Source organism: Rousettus aegyptiacus, unplaced genomic scaffold (genome assembly GCF_014176215.1).
Source record: "Rousettus aegyptiacus isolate mRouAeg1 unplaced genomic scaffold, mRouAeg1.p scaffold_m13_p_13, whole genome shotgun sequence".
NCBI lineage: Eukaryota > Metazoa > Chordata > Mammalia > Chiroptera > Pteropodidae > Rousettus > Rousettus aegyptiacus.
This window is the reverse complement of record NW_023416288.1, coordinates 54,881,202-54,900,981: the sequence shown is the minus strand read 5'-3', so window position 1 is coordinate 54,900,981 and position 19,780 is coordinate 54,881,202. Positions and strand designations below refer to the sequence as shown.

At 51.0% G+C, this 19,780-nt stretch overlaps 2 protein-coding genes across 5 annotated transcripts in view; one reads left to right on the top strand and one right to left on the bottom strand.

The window, feature by feature from the left end:
• Positions 1-19,775, bottom strand: part of DENND2A (DENN domain containing 2A) — a 102,800-nt gene extending 83,025 nt beyond the window's left edge. Inside the window, exons 1-4 of one of the 2 annotated variants that reach the window (XM_036230816.1) lie at positions 19,627-19,775; positions 17,048-17,269; positions 7,445-7,501; positions 5,851-5,971 (exon numbers count right to left, since the gene is read on the bottom strand). In XM_036230816.1, coding sequence (XP_036086709.1) covers positions 5,851-5,932 — 82 coding nt within the window. In that variant the 5' untranslated portion in view covers positions 5,933-5,971; positions 7,445-7,501; positions 17,048-17,269; positions 19,627-19,775. Of the gene's footprint in view, positions 1-5,835; positions 5,972-7,444; positions 7,502-17,047; positions 17,270-19,626 lie in introns of those variants that run through there. The other variant, XM_016133010.2, reaches the window with a different exon arrangement.
• Positions 1,468-15,735, top strand: ADCK2 (aarF domain containing kinase 2). Of its 3 annotated transcripts, none has more exons than XM_016133018.2 (8): positions 1,468-3,058; positions 4,487-4,633; positions 7,298-7,426; positions 8,408-8,503; positions 9,245-9,496; positions 10,880-11,008; positions 11,791-11,844; positions 15,346-15,735. In XM_016133018.2, exons 1-8 carry the CDS (start codon positions 2,126-2,128, stop codon positions 15,484-15,486), a joined length of 1,881 nt encoding a protein of 626 aa, XP_015988504.2. In that variant the 5' UTR covers positions 1,468-2,125; the 3' UTR covers positions 15,487-15,735. The 3 variants fall into 3 exon arrangements, with proteins under 3 accessions (XP_015988504.2, XP_015988505.2, XP_015988506.2); XM_016133019.2 differs by lacking the exon at positions 15,346-15,735 and adding an exon at positions 11,966-14,375; XM_016133020.2 differs by lacking the exon at positions 11,791-11,844.
• Positions 19,776-19,780: the final 5 nt, after the last annotated feature.

Below are 19,780 nucleotides of genomic sequence, written 5' to 3'. Positions count from 1 at the left end.
CAGGGCCTCTGGTTTCAAATTAAGTCCTCAATAAGCCCTTTGGTGAATCAGAGGTATACCAGAATATTTCACACTCCTTTATGATAAAGTGGGTAAAAAATCAGGGAGAAGTTGGGAAGGGAATAATTAATGGCTGGCCATATTTGAAAATAGTGGTGTAAGGGTCGATTTCTGTTTTGGGAACCGCACAGGGGTCTGCAGCATCTTGTAGAAATGGAAGATGAATCATTAGCTAACAACGCAGGAGTAGCCAAAGGCCACTCCCCATTCCTGTCTGTATCAGCAGCCCATGGCCCCACATTTGCAGGAATTTTTTAGGGCTATGGAGTTGCAGTCAAACTTCCAGCAGCAGGAACCGCTCGCGGGCATGGGCTGTGTCCCTGTTTCTCTCTCCAGGGCTTCTTCCACTTGTAAAGCCCACAGACCACCCCCAGCCGACTTCCATGGAAGCCCCTCACCATGGAAACCTCTCACCCACATGTCGATAAAGGGTTCTATGTGTAGAGGTGACTATGGTACCCAGGGCAGGCAGCCTCATAAACCCCACAGCCAGACCGGAGGACCGCTGGGTCTGCCCTGGCGGTGCTTATTTCTAAGCTCCATTTCTCCTGGCCTCGCTCTCTGGAGCCAACTAGCCTTCCTTTGGTTCTTCAAGTTTCAAACAAACAAGGAAACAAATCCACCCCCCCACACACACACCTCCAAAAAACAAAACAAAACAAAACAAAACAAAACAAAAAAACCCTCACACCAAACTCTTTCCTATTTTAGGGCTTTATACTTTGTGTCCGAACACCTTCCTACTTCTCAAGGCCCCCTTCTTCTCCAAAGGAGCCATATCCGATTGGTTCTCTCTATTCATTTCTTTCATGACTATTGTCACACTTCGAGTCCCCCTGCGTGGTCTCCTTCATACATGGTGAGCCTATAAGGGCAGGATGTGTGTCTCCACGTCCCCAGCGCCCAGCACTGTACCTACCTTAATACATATTCCTGAGACTCTACTAAGATTAGATTCAGCTTAAGAAATACTTATGGGGCTCAATAAGTTTTAATTGAATGAGTGAACACGGCCCTTCAGGAGCCACTCCTCAAGGTCCACACACTTCCCCAAATGGTTGCAGCCTGAGAACCGCCCCCTCTCCCCCCTGCACGGCAGCCCCAATCCACCATCTCACTGAACGGAACACCGGACCCGTGTTCAGAACCGTTAGTAATTCACGGCGCGTTTCGGCGTTTCGACGCTTTTTGTAAGGAAAGCTACAACAATGTCAGTGGAGACACGCGCGCGGGCAAGGGGGGAGGGCGCGTTTGCGCGCTCTGTTAGATCTGTATCTGGGACCCAGGACCCGAGGACCAGGCGAGCCTCAGCCGGAGTCGGCGCCGCGTCCGCTTTAAGGGGCGGGCCCAGCGCCGGCGGGCGGGGCGCTCCCGGAAGAGCGCGCCGCGCGGCCTCTGCGCCCGGTCCTCGGCCCTCCGCAGCCCCCTGCCGGCCTCCGGCGCCCCGAGCCCCGGCACTCCGCACCCTGACCCTCCGGGGTCCCTCCTCTGCCCTTGGCGCCCCGGCCCCCGACGCCCTTCTGTGCCTCGGCCGTTCGCAGCACCCCCGGCCCTGCCCCTCCCCCGCCCAGCCCTGCGGCGCTCCAGTCCTCGGCGGGCGCCCGGACGCACCGACGATCTCGCGCTGGCCCTGGCACGCGCGGGTGACCCTGCGGCCGCCCGGCTCTGTCTCGGCCCGCGCAGCCACCTCGCGCAGGTCGCGTCCCGACCCTGGGCCTGGCTTCACGTCTGGCTTGGCCGCTCCTGTTCTCACAGTGGGTTCAGACCCCGTAGGCACCAGGGTCTGGGGCCTTAGACCAAGGGTACCCAGGGGGAGTGGGAGGTAGAGCCAGGAGGGACGGATGGGCCGGCCCCTCCTGCGGCCTAGGGGGTGGTGCGGCCCTGCGGGAACAGGACTGGGCTTGGACTGCACATGAGCTTGGGTGGGATCCGGCAGGTGCCCCAGTTTTAAGTGGAATACTTGGCTGCGGCCCTGGACTCATGTCAGCCTTGCCAAAGCGTGAACATAGGTAGGTGCCCTTTAAGTTGAGGGCAGGCAGCCGAGGCTGTGGACCTCTGGGAGAGGATGGTGACCCCCTGGCGCTTCTCCGTCAGGGTCTGCTTGTTGCACCTAAGGGGTTTTGAGCTCAGGACGAACCTCAGCCTTCTGCGACCCTCTGGATGCCCTCGAAATGCCAGACTCTGTTGGCTTCTGCTTGGCACTTTGCCCAAATTCATCTCTGTCTCTGGAAACATTGGTGAGGGGGCCCCTGAGAGCTTGTCTCAGCGAACGGCCAGCTGGAGTGACCTGGCTGGAAATGGGCCCATGGAGAGTGTCTCCCAGCAGGGGCGGCTAGGCTGCCTCCTTCTGCACCTGCGGCTCTGGCTGCGGGCTGGGGCTCTCTTGGTGAAATTCTTTCCCCTCCTCCTGCTCTACCCCCTCACCTATCTGGCCCCCAGTGTCTCCAGCCTCTGGTTCCACCTGCTTCTGAAAGCCACCGAGACCTCAGGCCCCACGTACATCAAGCTGGGCCAATGGGCCAGCACCCGGCGAGATCTCTTTTCAGAGGCCTTCTGTGCCCAGTTCTCCAAGCTGCACGTCCGGGTGCCTCCACACCCTTGGATTCACACTGAGCATGTCCTGCAGCAGGCCTTTGGGGAGGGCTGGGCGAAGGTCCTCTGCTTTGACACGCGGGAACCTGTGGGTTCAGGCTGCGTGGCCCAAGTGTACAAAGCACGTGCCAATCCTGCCTTCCTGGAGAGCGACAGCATCCAGAGACTTGCCAAGGCCTCCAGTCTTCAGCCTTTCTCAGCAGCTGGGGCAGTTGGGGGGCTGAAAGCGCCCTTTAGACACATGGAGAAGGGGCAGGGGCCTCAAGGAAGTCTTGCTGACCAGGCACTTCTAGAAAGTCTGCTCTTCCCTAAAGCTGACCTGTTTGGATCAAATGCAGTTCTGTCTCAGGCTTCAGCACCTGCCCACCTACCTGAACCAGATCACCTCATCCCAGTGGCAGTGAAAGTAAGTACTTTCATGTTGTCGGCTGGGTCTTCCTCATCTCTAACACCTCATCAAACCCCTGGAGCTGTCCCAGACCAGGAGTCTCCCTGTGCAGATCACCCCACATTGCTTTCCACTGATTTCTGTTAGCTTGACCGTTATCTGAGTGCTTGTAATGTGCAAGCTGCTTTATTTCTTGGCTTGAGGGAGTGGTGGTGTGACCTGCCTGATAAAGGAAAATGAAGAGGTTTGGAGTTTGCTGCCTCTATGGGTGAAGGAACCACGTTCCAGCTGACCCACTGCTCCAGGGTCGAGAGAAATCGGATTCAGACTAGGTTAGATAGATAGATGTGCTGTGGCGACCCCAAGATGGCAGGATCCGCTTTTACAGATGTGGCGTCCTTCTCTCTTCCTTTCCATCATCCCTGCCTGGGCCCCATCATTTCTCATCTCCACACTTTTCCATCCCTATTCAGCATGACCCAGGGGATGTGGCAGACACAAGTAGCAGGACTCCTGACACTCTTTTACCCACTGGGAAAAAACCCAAGGGTGCCTCACTTCACACCAACTGAATCATGCTTTCCAAGGGAAGAGCCTGGGGCCTGGCTTTTTATAAATGCTGCGAGTGGTTCTCAAAGTCAGGAATGCTTGGGAAACACCAGACCAAAAATATCCTGACCGTTCCCTCACCCTGTGGAAGATGAAGGGAGTGGATGCCCGCCGCCAGCCAGGGAATGCCAGTCATGGCCGACGCACTGTTTAATTTTGACAAGATGCCTTTGACGCATGCATTGGTTTTCCTTATATCTATTTATACCCCACTTTATTCCTTAAAGGATTTCAGGTGGAGGTCGAGGCTGTTATCTCCATGTTTTAAACGATGGAACGGGTGGCTGACAGAGTAGCTTGCCCAGTTTCATACTGGGAATGAGTTGCACACCTGGAATTTGAAACCAGAGCTCTTTCCACCCCACCACAGAGCATCCCTGCTGGAGTTCTCTGACTCTGCGGTCTTCTTTATCAGGCTGTGGACTGTCAGACACAGAGTTACCTGGTGTGCTCAGTGAAATGCAGATTCCCAGCCCTGCTCCCTGAGCAGGTGGTTCAGTAGGTCTTGGAGGAGCCTGGGGTCCTCATTTCACCAGGTACCCCATGGTGACTTTTACTCATTTTTTGGGAGCTACCAATCTACACTTAATGCATTGGGAAGAAAAAGCCTACCCATTCTTCTCAGGAAAGCTAAGTGCAGTGCAGAGGACCTGCCCTCACTTCTTGGAGAAGGCACGTGGGAGGGAGGGAGGCAGGAGCATCCTCGGTGTTGGGCCCATTTCCCCTGGCTCTGACGAGAAGCTGGCCTGGCTCTCCTTTGATGTGGGGACCCGGCCCTGGCTGGGTCAGCGTGCCCTCCTGACACCTCTTCTGTCCCACTGTTCCCCTTTCTGGCAGGTGTTGCACCCTGGCCTGCTCTCTCAGGTGCAGATGGACCTGCTGCTGATGAAGATGGGCAGCCGAGTCCTTGCGCTTTTGCCAGGGATCAAGTGGCTCAGCTTGCCTGAGATTGTGGAGGAATTTGAGAAGCTCATGGTCCAACAGGTGAATTCTTCCCTCAGTTGTCAATAGCATCTAACAGAGTTCTTGCCATTAGCAGCTGTTTAGTAAATGCCGAATGAATGAGGAAATTCCCAGCAAGTCATGACTGGTCTGGTGTATTAGTTGGGGTAGATGACGCTAGCTGGTGTCACAAAGAATACCTAGATCTCAGCGGCTTAATTCAACAAGGTTATTGCTATATTAAAGTTCAATGCAGGTTGAACTGAAGGAGGGAGAGGGAGCGCTATCCTTAGTTATTCAGGGACCCAGTTTCCTCCCAGGGTCGGCACTGCCAGCTTCACGTTGTGTCACCTAGAGCTGGTGTGGGATGAGAGAGAGGGGCCATGGAGGATTATGTCAGAGACTCTGTGGCCAGGCCTGGAAGTGACGAACAGCACTTCTAGTCTACAGGTCAGCTTTAACCACACAGGCCCAGTGTAAATGCAGGGGTGCTTGGGAAATACAGTCTTCTTTGTACTTGGGAGGAAAGTGAAATCACTCTGGTGTGGCAGAAACATTATCTGTACCACAATCAATGGCTGAACTCCAGGCTGATAAGATTAATTAGCAAAGTCACACATTGTGCCTTTGTTTCGCTTTCTTTCCAGGGCTTTTGAGTAGACAAGGACCTCCTCCCATCTAGGACCCTTGGGACACTTGTTTAAGTAGCCAGGCTTGGTCAACACGTTGGGGGCCATCAGGGCTCCGAGTATGCATCAGCCCTGGCTTCCTGTTAGATGGTGCAGAGGTTGGCAGTCTTTCAGAATCAGTGTGCCAAGTCTTCATTTGTGTCCTCGGATATGAGGTTTTAAGTCCCAGGGATGTTTTACTGTTTAGAAAGCTTCGCTTTATGCCATGAGTAGTATGGCTTTGATGAAAGAAATTAAAACAGAATATTCCAATAACCGCCTGTGCATTAATTATCTCATTTCTACTGCATGTGAGCGTCAGTGCTCCTTGTAGAAGTCGCATAGATGTCACCGTGTTCCATCACATTAAACTCAAGTCTCTATATCTCCCCCCATTTTGCCTTAAAAACCAGCTTTTCCTACTGATTGCACCTCTCAGTAGCCCTGTCACAGTCCCAGAGTGTGGGTGTACGTGTGGGAGTCTGTTCGAAGCTGGCGAACTAAGAAAGCGAGTGAGACTTTCCCATCTACAAGGAATGTAAAGTAGGCGGGAGGTGCTGACCTGCAGGTACTTACGAATGGAGTGTGATCGAATGGAGTGTGATCGGAGTTCCAGCAGGGGTCTCTGCAGGTGCAGCTGGGTTCGCTTGGCTCTCAGAGAGCAAGTGGTCATTGCGTCCGAGGGTCAAGGCTCCCTAGGCATGTGCTGGGTCTTGAAAGGTGAGCAGACGGGGAGGAACATTCCAATCAGAGAGAATAAGGAAGGCCAAGGAGGGGGCAGATCAGCAGGCTGGGGTGTTCAGTACTATTCAGGTTGGGCGAAGCTAGAGTTTTGGGTGGTAGAGGAAGAGGGAGACACAAGAGGTGGACCTGAAGAAAGAAGCAGGGCCACACCATCTCCCCTCTCCCCCCGGGATGTCATCCCAAGAATTCAGGGGACACCAGCAGATGGACTGGAGAGAGGGAAGATGGCGGGGGGGGGGGCGGCGATGTCAGGAAGCCCAACTCAGATGCTTCTGCTAGGGTTAGGTGACTGGGAGAAGCAGTGGGGTAGAGGAGGGGACTAAATCCCAGAGTGGTTAGGGCTGTAGAGCTGATAGCATTGAGCACGGATGGATGTGGAGGGGAAAAGAGGAGGAGTAATCTGTAGTGACTCTCAAGTGACTGGGTACATGGGGTAAGAAAGTAAGAAAGTAAGTTCTGTTTAGACATCAAGTTCAAGGGACTCGGTGCTTCCACAGGGCAATGTCCAGATGTATTTGAAATGAGTGAGAACTGGTAGAGGGGGTCTAGACTGGATGTCAAGGTTCTGTCATCAGGAGGTGCTGGCTGAGGACATGAGGGGACGGAGAGGGAGAGCAAAAGCTGGTGCAGGTCAGGGGCTGAGCGGGCACCAGCATCTGTGGGGCTCAGTCGGGAGGAAAGGCCAGGAGACCGGACCCGGACAGAGCAGATGAGAGGCAGGGGGAGAACTGGGGACAGCGAGGAGCAGGTACCAGGGGAAGAACGAGGTGTCAGTGACAGCAGCACCGGGGGCTCAGGGAGCGAATGAGGATAAAATGGCACGGGGCCGTCGAGCCTGGCAAACGAAGGCGTGCTGAGGTAGGGAGAGCAGAGCCAGTGTGGTGGGGTCGGGGGCGGAGCTGGCCCTGTGATGGAAACAGCCTTAATCGAAGGAAAGGGCCAGAGGGTGGGCTAGTGAGGGTAGTGGTCCTGGAGGGGCAACAAAGCTAGACCCCAGGGAGGTAGGGGAGGAGTCCTGGGCGATGGGGAAGGGGTCCCTAGGCTGGGGTGAAGGGGTGGGCAGAGAGGGAAGAGGGGAGAAGCAGCAAAACCCATGTGCTACTCGGGGGTCAGAGGAGGCTCAGACTTCCCGGAGGCCCTTCGTCACAGAACGCCTCCTCCCTCGTCTCCTGGGGAGCTGTGCGGCAGGACGGGAAAGCAGGTGACTCTTGTGACTTTCCAGCTTTTCGGGGTTCAGGTGTTGCTCTCCCTGTGACCTGACCACCTGCTCATCTTCTCTCTCCTTTCCCTGTAGATCGACCTGCGCTACGAAGCTCGGAATCTAGAACATTTCCAGTGCAACTTCCTGAACGTGAATTCTGTCAAGTTCCCCACCCCCCTGCATCCCTTTGTCACCAGTGATGTTTTGGTGGAAACATACGAAGTAAGAGTCAGGACTTACCGGGCCGTGCCTTTCACCCAGAGCCGGGCTGTCTCTGATTCACCCGAAGGCTTTCGTCTGAAAAGACAGAAGCCGAAAGAGCGCATGGTTACCTGTCGAAGGAGTCTGGATGTGACACGAGGCTGGGCGGTAGCGTAGTGAGGTGGTGACGGAGAGCCTGCTGGTAGCCTCAGACTTTCTGGACTCGAAGATCTGCTCTGCCATTTTATTTGCTGGGTGACTCCAGATTCCTCATGTATGGCAGCGGGCAAGGGTTCCTGCCTCAGAGGGTTGTCCCAGGAGTCAATGACACATTGAATGTAAAATGCCCTCAGCTAGAGTTTGCACAGAGAGAGTGCTCAACAAGTGTTTGTGTCATGTGATCGGCCTGAGCTGTCTTCTGGTCCAGCCTCCTTTGTAAAGATGGTAATATGAGATCTAGGGCAGTGATGCCAGGTCCCAGAGCTACTAGCTGCGTGACCGTGAGCAAGTTACTTAAGCTCTCAAGCCTTTAGTTCTTCTGTTAATTAGGACAACAAGGTCTATCTCAGGCTGCTCTGACAAATAACTAACCTATATGAAATGCTTATTTACCAGCTCTCCTTTCTTTTTTCTTTCTTTCCATTTTCCTGCTCAGGGCCACAGAGCTCATTCTTGTCTCTATTAGCTGATTTTGAGCAGAAACTAGCTTTCCAGGGTCAGCTCCTGTCCCTTCCGGTGACATTACAACAACCTGTGGGTGGCAGAACCAATGGGTTTCCTCTTTAGTAAACCTGTGGGACTTGTCTTCCTTTGAGAAGTGTTACGGAAGGGAAATGTACATAGGTTCAAATCAACTTGTGGGTGTCAGACCCTTAGGGGTTCTAAGAAAGGAGAAACTCTTTGGGCCCCTCCCCAGCCAGTAGGTGGGCAGCATGGTGCGGCCCGCGGGGATGCGGAGCAGGGCCGTCAGGGTGCACTGTCCCTCCCTGACCTGCCTCACAGGAGAGCGTGCCCGTGTCCAGTTACCAGCGGGCAGGGGTTCCTGTTGACTTGAAGAGGAAGATTGCGTGGCTGGGGATCAACATGCTCCTGAAGATGGTGAGCTATGGGCTGGGAGAGGGCGCTCAGGTCCAGCATGTCGCCTAACTGCATGTGGGGAGGTGGCAGGGGCATTGCTTGGCTACCCCGGGTGGAGGGCGAGCCAAGTCAGGAGCCTGTTCTAGAAAGAGCTGAGCCTACCAGACGCCCGTTCATGCCACGGCTTTCTGTGAAGCACATTCTCAGTGGCGTGCACTCGGTCACCCTGCAAGGTGCTGTGGGAAGGGTGGGGAGCAAGACCCGGACCCTGCCCCCATTGCTTACATTTAGGACCAACAGCTGAAGACATGGGACATTAAATGCTACTTCATTCATTCATTCAGCAAGTATTTATAAAGCATTTGCTATGAATTTTAAGAACAGAGAGGTTTGGGGGAGATCTTTAAACAATGAGTAAATATTTATTTTTATTTTAAATATTAATTGCTGAAATCCAGAGTAAAAATAAGTCTTCTGAAATGCACTATGGTCCTCGATTTTACAAATTCCATATAATCTTTTTCAATGTTCTTGACTTTGAAAATAACTTTTCTCTTGAAAACATCAACCTGGCCTGTCCCTGTACAAATTCTGAGCTAATGACATCAAACAATGAGGTTTTATATAATATACACCTGTCTGTCATTGTAATTGATCACTGGGAACATACTGTCACCTGGAAGCTTTATCCGCGTGTGGCCTGGTGGTGATGCGGTGGTGAGGGTTGACAGCCTTGAACAGACTGCGCTGATCTCTTTTCAGATATTTGTGGACAACTTCGTCCATGCGGACCTTCATCCTGGGAACATCCTGGTCCAGGGTGCCGATGGTCTGTTCAAGAGCCAAGAGGAACGGCTACAGCAGGTGGACGTCTGTGACACGCTGGTGGTGGCCGTGGCGCCTGCCCGGTGCCCACTGCGCCTGGTGCTCCTCGATGCCGGCATCGTGGCTGAGCTCCAGGCCGCTGACCTGAGGAACTTCCGGGCTGTGTTCATGGCGGTGGCGATGGGGCAGGTGAGATCTGCTGGGCCCTCAGGAGCTGGGCCCACGTCTTTTAGGCTCTCAGAAGCTTTGGGGCTCCTCAGCCTTCGTCATTCTTGTAAAGGCCTGTGGGAGCCAAGGTGCTCCTGATGGAATGTCGGGGGTCCTTCTGTTACAATGTGCGCTTGTGACAGGCCGGTTCCAAGCAGCTCATGGTTTGGGATGAGAAGTGCTTCCATCCCAAATGCCGTTACGTGGAGGGAGTATCTCTTTGCTCTTTAGCAAGCGTACGGCTGGGCCGTAGGACTCCCAGCCCCATGACCGAATGACGGCTGCCCTGGTCTGTGCCATTTGCTGTGATCTGGAGTGTCGGTGAGAAGCAGCAGCACAGGGGACTTACTCTCCAAGTGCGGGGAGACATACTGGAACCTCTGGTGTGGGGGCGCGTGTGTGGTTTTTAACCTGTCCCACCCCCGTGATGCTGAGGGGCTCTAAAGGTTGAGAATTATTACTTAGAGAAAAGGATTCAGCAAAGCCTCTATGGAGTCAACTGAAAGTGCTATGTTAAGGTGACAATGAAAACACCCTCTGGCTGGCTAGTGCAAAGTTCTCCAGCAAGAAAGACCCTGGGAAGGAGCAAGATGCTTCGAAAACGAAGAAATGGGCAAATTCAGGGGAGTCCCTGCGTAGGAGGCTTCCAAGGGGGCAGACAGAGTCTTGAGCCTGGGCCAGTTCAAAAGGGTCCTCCGGGCTCAGGTTAAACACAAGTGCAGTGGTGGCCTGGGTTGGAGGTCCCCTGCACAGGCTTGGATGAAGGAAGAAGTCACAGCCCAAGGAGGGAGAGCTTGGCTCCTGTGCTGCGAAGGTGAAAGGCGTTAGCAGTGACCAGGAGGGCGGGCGGTGCTCTGGGAGACCATGGAGGCTTTGGTCAGAGCGTGTCCCAGGCAGAGGTGACGAGAGAAGGCTGGAGCACAGAGACTGGGTCAGCTGCGAGTAGGGAATTCTGCTGGGGCAGGAAGAAGGCCCACGAGGAGAGGGTGGCTGGTTCGGCCCGGTGGCAGGTCCTGCCTAGAGCCTCTGGGGCCAGGCTGGTGGAGCATGAGTGGCCAGACACTGGCTTTGACGCTGTGCGCTGTGTGGCCCTGGAGGGCAAAGGAGATAGCACACTGCCTTGTCCTGACTGCGCTAAGCACAGGTAGGATCCCACCGACCAAGAGAGACTTCGAAAGACTGGTCGGTTACCAGGTTTTCTGGGGGGTGAGATTAGAAAAGGAGGGGTGGCCAAGCACAGGAAGGTAGATGGATTAGGTGGGAGTGACCAGGATGTGAAGCAGTTTGCGCAGATCATCTAGTTTGGTGTCCCGCCCCCCCCCCCCCCCCAACTCTACCAAGTTTCTCTTCTTTTGCATCTTTCAGGGACAAAGAGTGGCTGAGCTCATCCTGCATCATGCTCGGGCCAGTGAGTGCAGGGACGTGGAGGGATTCAAGGCCGAGATGGCCACACTGGTGACCCAGGCCAGGAAGAACACCATCACCCTGGAAAAGGTGAGCAGGGCACCAAGGGGCAGGCCCCTGCGTGCTGTCCTCGCCCTGGGACAGAGCAAGCCCCAAGTGGACGGGACATCTGTTACGGGGGGGCAGGTCTCCAGGGGGTTTGAGTTTGAAGGCAGATGAAGAACAAAGCGTTCCTCTGCCCACATCTTCTGGATGTGAGAGGGCCCACTGCAATCCCTGGCTCTCAAGAGTGGCTCCTGGACCAGGTTCTCCAGGGTGGCTGCTGGGGCAGTGACATTTATAGTGCCACCGTGCCTGGGTGTAGCTGTTCTGTGACTGCACCTGTTTCTGGAGCTTAGCTGAGTTTGGAGGGAGGGACGACTATGGTCCCTGGGCAGCCAGAGAACATACCTAATGTTCACATCCTCTACTTAGAGCTGAACCAGAGCCCACTCTGTGTTTTACACATAGCTCTAACTGACAAGTTCGTGGTCCACACTAGCAAGGAGTGGCCCACTGGCAGTGAGGAGGCAGCTGGTGCCCTGGCACTGCTATCTTCCTTATTCTGAAGTGGATTTTGTGTGTGCTGGGGGCAGACACACAGGGGTAGCCAGGCCTTCAGGCCTGTTCCCTGGAAGGGGTCTTTGAACCCAGACTCGAGATGGGAGTTGGGCTCGTGCGTGTGCAATCCTGGAGCTTGTTACAGTCCCTTCTGTGCACGTGTGTGTGTGTGGGTGTGGGTGGTGGACCAGAGGCAGGACAGGGCCCTGGCAGGCAGCAGCGGTTCCGGGGGGCTCAGCACTCTCTGCAGTCAGCTTTGTTCTCTTTTCCAGCTTCAAGTGTCCAGCCTTCTCTCAAATGTCTTTAAGTTACTGATGACTCACAAGGTGAGGCCCCAGGCATCAGGTCAGACTGGGAGGTCTCTGGGGAGGCGGTGGGTGGCCGCAGGGTGCTGAGAGGTACTTCTCTTATAGGAGACCTTGTTTTTGAAAACGTTTCTCTTTCCAGTGCATTTGCATGAAGAGTGCTGTTTCTGTGTCCTGACTAGGTATAAAAGGCTCTTTGTTGCACTGTTGGGCTGTACCTGTCAGTCTGTGCCGTCTAAGTATCTGTGATACTCAGCTGTAGAAAAATGGATTTTCAAATGTAAAAATGGGCTTTTTATAGCAGTGTATCCTGAGCGTCCTCTGTGTGTCCTGCAGTACCTAATCTGGCTATTTAACATCTATTAGTATCCGATTGAATCCCCTCACATTCTTCAAGGCAGGCACCAATGCTGAGGCCCAAGCAACTCTCTCCTCGGTTCACATTAATGACGCTTGGTGTTAACGTGAGTCAAGCTTGCACAGCTCCTCTCTGTGTGCTGTGAAGTCCTGGGGCTGGGGGCAGCCCAAGAGGAGGTGCCTCTTGTCCTGATGCATTCAGAGGCTCCTGCAGGGCTGTCCTGCTATGCAGGGCACTTTTCATCCAGTTCTGCCTCCTGCCTCTGTCCCTTGGAGAGAGGTGGCCTCATGATTTTCACCTTGGCCTTTGCCTCGGCTCTGTCTCCTTGTGATGAGTGTGGTTCTGAGCTATTCTTGAAAGTAAAGCTGTCAGCCCAGGAAATAAGGAGTTGACGGCAGGGAAAGGAAGATTCTTGTCTGAAGACAGCCTTTCCTATTGTTCCTCTTGAGGTTCTGCGATCAGATAAAGACACATCACATGGAAAAGGCAGCCATTTGGCAAGGATCCTAACACATATGAATCACAAAGCTGGCTGATCCAGAGCCTTCATCTTGCAGAAGGTGCGATGGGGGCAGGGCGCTCACAGGCAGAGCCAGGACTTGACACGACACTAGGTCTCAGTCCAGTGCTCTTTCTGCTGCTCCAAAAACCACTCTGCAATGGCTGTGGCTTGGGATGAAACAGTGACACAGACTGAAGGACTCCCTGAGTATGCAGGACACGTGATGACAAGTTGGGGCTAGCTAGCACGTGTGGGAAGCCTGCCACCTGAGAGCTGCTGTGCAGGGTGCTCTTCATCCAGTTCCTCACTGAAATCTCAGGGCAACCCCACGGGCAGGTGTGGTCTATACTGTATTATCCCCACGAGGAGACTGGGCACAGAGAGGTTAAGTCCTGTCAGCTGTGCACAGCAGAGCCAAAGGGTTGCACCCTGTCTCTGACTCCGGGGTTGGCTTTGCTGGTGGGGTTTTTTGGCGAAAACCTTTATGCTGTCCTAAACTTCTGTTAAGTTCTATTTTAGAAACGACTTAAATGGCACCTTAGGATTGGGGAGAGCTTTCATCATTGCTGGGGAGTTCACTTAGAGAGAAATAGGAATAAACATGCACTCCTGGGAGTTTGGTTGCACAGGATGTGGAGCAGGTGGCTGAGGCTCATGCTCGGTTCCATTGCTCAGCACCTGTGACCTGCAGGAGCCTCTCCAAGTTCGCAGGGCCTCCCTGAGGGCCGGATGGGGCCATGACGATAGGAATCATAGCAGTGTACGCTGAGCGCCCTCTGTGTGTCCTGCGGTACCTAATCTGGCTATTTAACATCTATTAGTATCCGATTGAATCCCCTCACATTCAAGGCAGGCACCAATGCTGAGGCCCAAGCAACTCGCCCATGGCCCCCAGGCCCCTGTGGCAGTGGCAGGGTCTGGCGCCAGCAGTCTGGCCGCAGAGCCCCCATTCTTAGCTGCTTTGTTCTTCTGCCTCCTGTGCTCACTCTGCAGACAGCCTTCCTCACACACAGCGTGGGGCAGAGTGCTCAAGAGTTCCTTGAGTGTCTGCTGTTGCAAGTGTTGTTCCCAGGATAGAAGAGCAGAGAGGGGGCCTAGAACAGCTACTGTATTCTAAGCACTACAACAGGCACTTCGTTTTAAAAAAAATTTTTTAAGTTCTTAATTTTGGTAAAAAAAAATAATATAAAATTTACCCCTAAAAATCTCCAAGAGCACAGTTCAGCACTGTCAACCATATTCTACATTGCTGGGTAACAGATCTGTAGAACTTTCTCATCTTATAAAACTGAAACTCTATACCCAGTGAACAGTACTCTCCATTTCGCAGTCCTCCCAGGCCCTGGCAACCACCATTCTGCTTTCTGTTTTCATGATTTGATGACTCTAGATATCTCATATAAGTAGAATCATGGTATTTGTCCCTACGTGACTGCCTTATTTCACTTAACATACTTTCCTTGTTCAGTCATGTTGTAGCGTGTGACAGCATTTCCTTCTTAAAAACTGAATAATGTTCCAGTGTATGTATATACTATGTTTTCTTTATTCATTCACCTATCAATGGATATTTGGGCTGCTTCCATCTCTCGGCTATTATTTATAGTGCTGTAGCGAACATGGGTGTGCAAGTATCTTTGAGATCTCGCTTTCAATTCTTCTGGATATTTACCCAGAAGTGGGATTGATAGATTATCTGGTATTTGTTTAGTTTTTAAGGAAACGCCATACTGTTTTCCATAATATACACAATTTTGCATTCTCACCAACAGTGAATAGGGGTTCCAATTCTCCACATCCTCACCAACATTTGTTATTTTCTGTTATTGTTTTATTTTTATAATGGTCATCCTAATGGGTGTGAGGTGCTATCTCATTGTGGTTTTAACTGCATTTCTCTAACTATTAGTGACATTCAGCATCTTTTCATATGCTTTTTGGCTATTTGTACATCTGCTTTGGAAAAATGTCTATTCAGGCACTTAGTTTTTTCATAAAAATTTTGACAGAAATGCAGAGGTAGAAAGAATACAACGAACAACAAAAAAACCTCACTACTCAGCTTAAGAATGAAGCCCCAGGTCCCCCACCCTGAACAGAGCCTGTGTGGCCGAGGGTCCTCTCTCGTCCTGGCTGGAAGTACCCAAACCATAGTATGAGCGCGTAGCTTTCTCCTCATTGGCCTGGGACAGAGATAGCACTTTTGAGGATTAACTGAGTAATTCTGATGTAAATGCCATTACCATTAGCCTGGCTCTAAAGTGGAAAAAGCTCCACTTATGTGTGAGCAAAGTCGGTTGTACATGGTTTCTTAACAAAGCTACTGTATATTTTGCAGAATGACCCTTATTTAGATTTATAGTTTCAGGTATATCTATGAAATACTAATTTTATCATTTTTAAATCATTCACACACACACAAATACACACACACACAGACCCCTGGAGAAGTACATACAGTACCCCAGTATTTTTCCTTAGTAATACTAGTAGATGGGAAGCTGGGTGAGTAGACGAGACGGTGGGGAGGGGAATGTTAGGTGGATAGCAAAAATCACATGGGCCGGTACAAAAGTCCCAGAGTAAACAGCAACGTGGTTATCCAGAACTCCCTCTATTTATCTGTGGGCTTTGGAAAGAACCACATTTTTTTCTGTTTCAGGTAAAGCTTGAGAGCAACTTTGCCTCCATTGTGTTTGCCATCATGGTGCTGGAGGGGCTTGGTCGCTCCCTGGACCCCAAACTGGACATCCTGGAGGCAGCAAAGCCTTTCCTTCTGAAAGAACTAGTGTCCTCCCCGTGACTGTGGCAGTGGCATGCAGTGGCCTTTAGCTCACGACCAAAGTCCACTCCCAGCAGCCTCTCCTGTGGCAGTTTGAACATTTTAGAACTGGGATGTGGAAGGCCCTTGCTGTTCACTGATTTGGTTTCAGGTGTCCGTTTTAACAGCTTTCGGTTATTTGGGGAAGTAAAGGGAGGGAAGGGTCTTATCTGTTTAGCTGAAGAAGTGGAAATGCTCTGTGAAGGATGAATAAACTTAAGTTATTTTGTTTTCTTGTTTCTCTCTCTTCTCTTCTTAACCCTTTATGCTCCCTGATCAGGTGGGTTCTCCTGGACTCCCAGGTTAGAAATTGTCAGGCAATTAGGTTAGAAAATGTCACAGAATCCTGTAGACCCATAGCTTCTAATGTTTCTTTTATGTACCCTTATTGGTAAAAAGTTGAATATATTTATATACATATACATGTATAATTTATAAATATTATGCAAGAGATGCCACTAATAGCAAATCTCTGGAGGCACAATATACATTTAGGGGAAATTTCACTGTACTTCAAATTATCTTCCTTATAATTTTTAGTATTTTTTGCTGACCTCTTCCTAAACTTTATTACAAGGTTAAAAAAAAAAAAAGCAATGATTCATGTGGCTGACATACTAGGGACAGGGGCAGAATCGGCTCTGTTCTCTTCTTAAAGTTCCCCTGTGCTCACATATTAGTGCAGACTCAGGTTTCTCTGAGCTTTGTTCAGGCCCTTGTCCATTGGTCTAGCGTTACTTCTGGTTTATATTAATATATAGATAATATAATCAGTATAGCCTGTAAACCAGGGCTTGAAATCTGCAGTCGCATCCAGTGACACTCCAGCAGTGAATTAAGGGGTGGTGGCAACTGCATGTCCCTCTGCGCTGGGCCCACCCATGGGACTATTCTCTCAAAGCTGACCTAACCTGTGGCTGGCCCAGGTGGACTAAGAGGATCCCAGTTTCGCTTGTAGAGTAGATATTAGTAAAGCTCATTTTCTTGTTTTTCTAAATAAAAATAATATTTTTTCTTGTGTCTCCTGCTTGCTCTGGAGACCACTGCTCTAGACAGTGAGTAGAAGTCAAGCCTTCCTGCTTTCTGAAAGCCCTGCTCCAGCCACAGGACTAGATTCTTCCATTCTTTCCTTCTCAAGGATAAAGTTCCTCATTTCTGGCGTTTAGGGGGCAAATAATGTTATTTAGACAGAGATACCTAGAGTGCAGTTTTTTCAGGGGGGTGGGGATGTTATTTTTACTTCCCAAGTGTTGAGGGGAGGGCATTCTGATCAGCCCGTGAGGGACTGGGGTGGCTCCAGGGATCTGGGAGGGGCAGTGGTGCTGTTCGGCTGCCTCCTCACGGACACGCCAGCCAGACCCACGGCCCTGTGCCGGGTGCACGTACACTTACGCCGTGGGGCGGGAGCAGGGTACACGCAGAGCAGGCGTCTCCCTGCGCCTACACAGCACCACCAAACCTTTCCTCACAGCCAGTGGGTGTAATGAAGCCCTCTGTGGTATGTATTCTCTATCACTGCACACAAATACACAACATGCATTACCTCACTGTGTCGGCGGGTCAGGAATGTGGGTGCCATTTAGCCAGGTCCTCTGTTCAGGGGTCCTGCACAGGCTGTAGGCATCCTCAGGCTCCACTGGGGTGGGTCTGATGTCGAGCTCACTCATGTGGTTGTTGGCACAATTCGGTTCCTCGTGGGCTGTTGGACCGAGGGCCTCAGTTCCTCAAGAGCTGTTGTTACAGCAGCAACAGAAAATGAACACGGCTGTATCAAAGAGAAAAAAGGTTAACAGTGCACTTTGATATAGGTAATTTGCTGTATTTTAAAATAAGTATCTTAAAAATGCTAAATTAGTTTTAAAGTCACCATCTTAAGAAGAAAAGGCTACTTTCTTTGGTGTAAGTAGATACCGTGGCAGCCTGGCATCGCCCCTGAAAGACCACAGCTCGATCTCCTCTGAAGAAAATACAGGTTCATTTCAGTGTTACTAAAACCACTGAAAAGACGAGTTCCTTTTTTCTTCCTGAGACTCACAGGGAAAGCGAGATCAAGCAAGTCTTTAAGAGTAGGAAATTAAATAAACATGAAGTCTTGTGAACAATATATTTTTTTCATTCCCTTGCTTTGTTTTCTGTTTCCAGTTATAGAATAAGGTCTTGATTTGGGGTTAGATGCTCTATGCTAGGTCATTTATAGTCTGTCTTCACAGTTTGTCAAAATTTGGTAATTTGATTTGCATTTAGAAGCTGAGAGCTCAGTGCCACTGGTTGGCATCTTCTCCCTCACCTTCTAAAATGCACCCATCTAAATAGGGGAAACAAAAGGGCTACCAGGCAACCTGCAAAAGGCAGTAAGGGATATTTGCCCCTGGAGTTCTTAGAGCATGCCTGCAAAACAAAATGTATAACCGCTATGTACTCAAAATGATTTGATTGGGACCATAAACTTTTTATGGTAAAAGAAACAGAATTTGTGATGTAAAACATTAAAGCTAAGGACTGCACATATGGTCTGTTAAACAATATTACTTTAAATTCAAGCGTTGAAGTTAAAACTTTTAGTTTTGTAATTCAGCAAGAAACATGAGGAGGGCAAGGTAATTTTAGTTCATCCAAAAAGCTGTTGCTTCCAGGAAAGGGAGGTATAATAAAAGAATAAAAATTCCCTAAGTATATGCTGTGGGCCAGGTACCATCTTAAATGGCCCAAATTCAGATGAAGGCCACTGACTCTCATAGAAGTGACTTGTCCAGATTCATAGAGCTAATAATTGGCAGAGCTGAAGTCTGAACTTCAGATCTTCAGACTCCAAGTTCAATGCTCTTTTTTGTTTAAGCTGTGCTTTTTTTGTGTGGCCTTGGAATCATAGCATTGTTCTTTCCTGAGACCAAGGCGGCTGTGTAGTTTGGGGAGTGAGTTCCCTAGGAAGAATGGCAAGCCTTGTCTTCCCAAATCATGAACTTCTTATCTTAGTAGTTTGCACCTGTCACAAAAGGAAAGTGAACGGTAGGTAACACAGAGACAGCTCCACTGTAGTATATCAGCTGGAAAGTCAACTTCTGTCCATTAAATAGTGGACTTTTCCCTCTAATTTATATACTTAGGGAACAGAAGGGCACGAGGACAAGAGAGAGAGTCTACAGGGACAGAGGATCAATCAATAGGGTGTGGGGCAGCTCAGCAATCGTACGCTTTAAGTGGGCCTCACTCCAGGGAGATTTCCTGTTACAGGGCACATAGAGGCCCAAATTCTGGCCCAGGAGGAGGGGTATTAATTATATTCTAGGCACTCAAATCCCTAAATTCAGGTCTACATTTCTCTCCATAAAATCCTGTTTTTCATGCTTGTGACTCTGACCGTGAAGTCTTCAGTGCTTAGCAAGTGCTCCATTTCAAATTAAAATAGCCAAGGTGTGAGGCTGGCCGGGAAAATTTATAATTTAATCAAACCTGGAGGTGCCTAGGAAAACCACAGCCCCTAAGTGGAGACCGTAAGAATTTGGGGCGGTGCGTTTAGAGAAGCATGGAATCCATCCAGGATCTAACAGAAGGCAATAGGAAGAGACAAAAACCAAGAATTCGGGTGTGGTTCAGGATCAAGGAATTAGGTGCAATGCATAAATTGGAGGCCACGCTAAAATGCAGATTCCTTGGCCCTACTCCAGACTGAGAGTATCTGGGGTAGGGCTCCTCAGGTGACTCTTGATGCCACTAGTCTATGTACTGACATTTGGGAATCACTGGCTGCTGGTGGGTAAAGTTCAAGTTTACACAACGACAATAAAGGAAGACTTAAAAGATACCGCTGTGAGCCTCTTGCAGGAGCGATGACTTCAAAGGACTAGCTTTGGGAAGGACCAAGGGTTCACACAGGGTTTGCAGCCTAAGAGGGTCTGGGAGGCAGTTAATTCAAGAGGAGCAGGCAGACTGGCCGATTCAGGTGGGAAAACGGACCCGCACAGGGAGGAGCGAGTTCAGACTCAGCGTTAGGGAATTTCTTTGCACACGCCTTACTAACAGGTGCTCCCACAGCGGTGCGCCTTTCCCGGGGCCGAAAGCGTGGCTCCGCCCAGCGGAGCACGTCAGGGCCGTCCCTTAGCGATGCTGAGGGCGCCTCCTCACCAGCTGAACCACGACACGCCGCGTCCCTCCGAGCGCGCAGCCCTCCCCTGGAAAGGGACTGAGATGCTAACTTGGGACAGGAACTGCCGCATTCCCCCGCCTCAGACGTCGCCCTTCAGGAGATGGGCGGGGCGACGCCACTGACGTCCGGGGC